Source organism: Bison bison, unplaced genomic scaffold, assembly GCF_000754665.1.
Source record: "Bison bison bison isolate TAMUID 2011002044 unplaced genomic scaffold, Bison_UMD1.0 scf7180017845721, whole genome shotgun sequence".
Classification (NCBI taxonomy): Eukaryota; Metazoa; Chordata; class Mammalia; order Artiodactyla; family Bovidae; genus Bison; species Bison bison.
This window is the reverse complement of record NW_011476294.1, coordinates 3,442-5,116: the sequence shown is the minus strand read 5'-3', so window position 1 is coordinate 5,116 and position 1,675 is coordinate 3,442. Positions and strand designations below refer to the sequence as shown.

The following is a 1,675-nucleotide window of genomic DNA, read 5'->3' as shown; positions in this document are numbered from 1 at the left end:
GATGTCTGGCCCTGGGGTGCCGGTTCCCTGCCCGCCTCCAGCTGCTGCCCGCCCCCTCCGCAGGACACCCTGGAGAAGTGCAGCACCTGTGGGCAGCCGATCACTGACCGCATGCTGAGGGCCACAGGCAAGGCCTACCACCCGCAGTGCTTCACCTGTGTGGTCTGCGCCTGCCCCCTGGAGGGCACCTCCTTCATTGTGGACCAGGCCAACCGGCCCCACTGTGTCCCTGACTACCACAAGTGAGGACCCCCCGCCCACCTCCGGGCCTTTCTCTGGGTGCCAGTGACGGTTTGTTTGTCTGGGAGCCAGGCTGCCCCCAACCCCAAGACTGCTCTTCAATCTCTGGGGCTTGCTTGCTGTCCCCACCTCCTGTCTGTGGATAGCAGGGACTGGTTCATCTGGACTTGGCTGTCCAGTGGCCTCTGGCCTTCCCCTCCGGTTCATCCCCTTCCCCAGCCCGGGGCTAGCTCTCAGAGCTTTCTTTTGGGTGTGGTCTTGCGTTCAGCGCTGGCCCCCGAGTGACTTCTTTTCACACGTAGGCTGCATTCTGCCTTTGGAGATCAGCTGTTTGGAGCTTGGGGTTTCCCCTTAGAAACAGTGTTTACATGGTAGCTGCTTTCTGAGGCCAGCGGCAAGGTTCCCATGATGGAACCAAAGGACGGGAAAGCTGCAAGCTCGGACCCCCACCTCCGAGTGTGAGTGGGGTGTAGGTTTCCAGGGCTTCGTATCCTTCTGTGCAACCCCCCTCTCCCCCCAACCAGGAACCAGGCCAAGGCACGCATGTGACAGGGGTTAGTGAGGGCCGGGGGTCTGGATTGGGGTCCCGGATATCGGGTCCTCTGGGAGTGCTTTGGGCAGGGGCTGCAGTGTGCGTGGTGGGGGTGGGGAAGGACTTGGCAGCGGTTCCTGGGGAGAGGTGGGACCTTCCGATAAGCAGCCAGCCTTCGGCCTTTCTTTTGAGCCTCCTCCACCGAGGCTTGTGGGGGCGAGATGTACAAAGCAGCCTGCCGTCTCATCTCCCTGCGTGTGGGCGGGGGTCAGCGCCCGGCGCCCCGTCCTGACGCACACCGGCTTTCCGCCCCGCAGGCAATACGCCCCCAGATGCTCTGTGTGCGCGGAGCCCATCATGCCGGAGCCTGGGCGCGAGGAGACCGTGCGCGTGGTTGCTCTGGACAAGAACTTCCACATGAAGTGCTACAAGTGCGAGGTCGGCTGCACCCCCGCCCCGAGCCCCTCAGGGATGGGAGGCTGGTGGGACGCTGCTCACGGGTCAGGCGGTGGACGGTGCTGGCTTGCAGGACCCGGGTGCTGCAATTTTGAGGGTGGGCAGTGGAGGCGCCCACACCCGCCCCGCGAAGATGCGTCCTTGGCTTCAGGATGGCGGTGTGGGGTTCTTTGTGAGGTCACTGAGTGATACAGCAAGGAAAGGGGGCCGACCCACGGGGAGGGAAGGGTGCGGCTTTGTCATGGGCGGTTGGGGGTCTCTGCAACGTTAAAGGAGTTGGAAGAGAGGTGAGGCAGGTGGGAGACGCCCCACTGGAAGCAACCACTGTCCATCCTGGGGGAGAGTCCTCGGGCACAAAACTGTGGGTGAGAGGGGTGGGGATAGGAGTTGGGGGGCTGTGGATGGGCCAATGCAGAGAGAACAGGGCTGAGCCGTGAAGCGTCTGGC

The 1,675-nt window shown here is 63.5% G+C and overlaps 1 protein-coding gene across 1 annotated transcript; it reads left to right on the top strand.

The window, feature by feature from the left end:
• Nucleotides 1-6: 6 nt before the first annotated feature.
• Nucleotides 7-1,669, top strand: LOC104986402 (zyxin-like). Its single transcript, XM_010836953.1, has 2 exons — nucleotides 7-242; nucleotides 1,090-1,669. Exons 1-2 carry the CDS (start codon nucleotides 112-114, stop codon nucleotides 1,415-1,417), a joined length of 459 nt encoding a protein of 152 aa, XP_010835255.1. The 5' UTR covers nucleotides 7-111; the 3' UTR covers nucleotides 1,418-1,669.
• The last annotated feature ends 6 nt before the right edge of the window (nucleotides 1,670-1,675 follow it).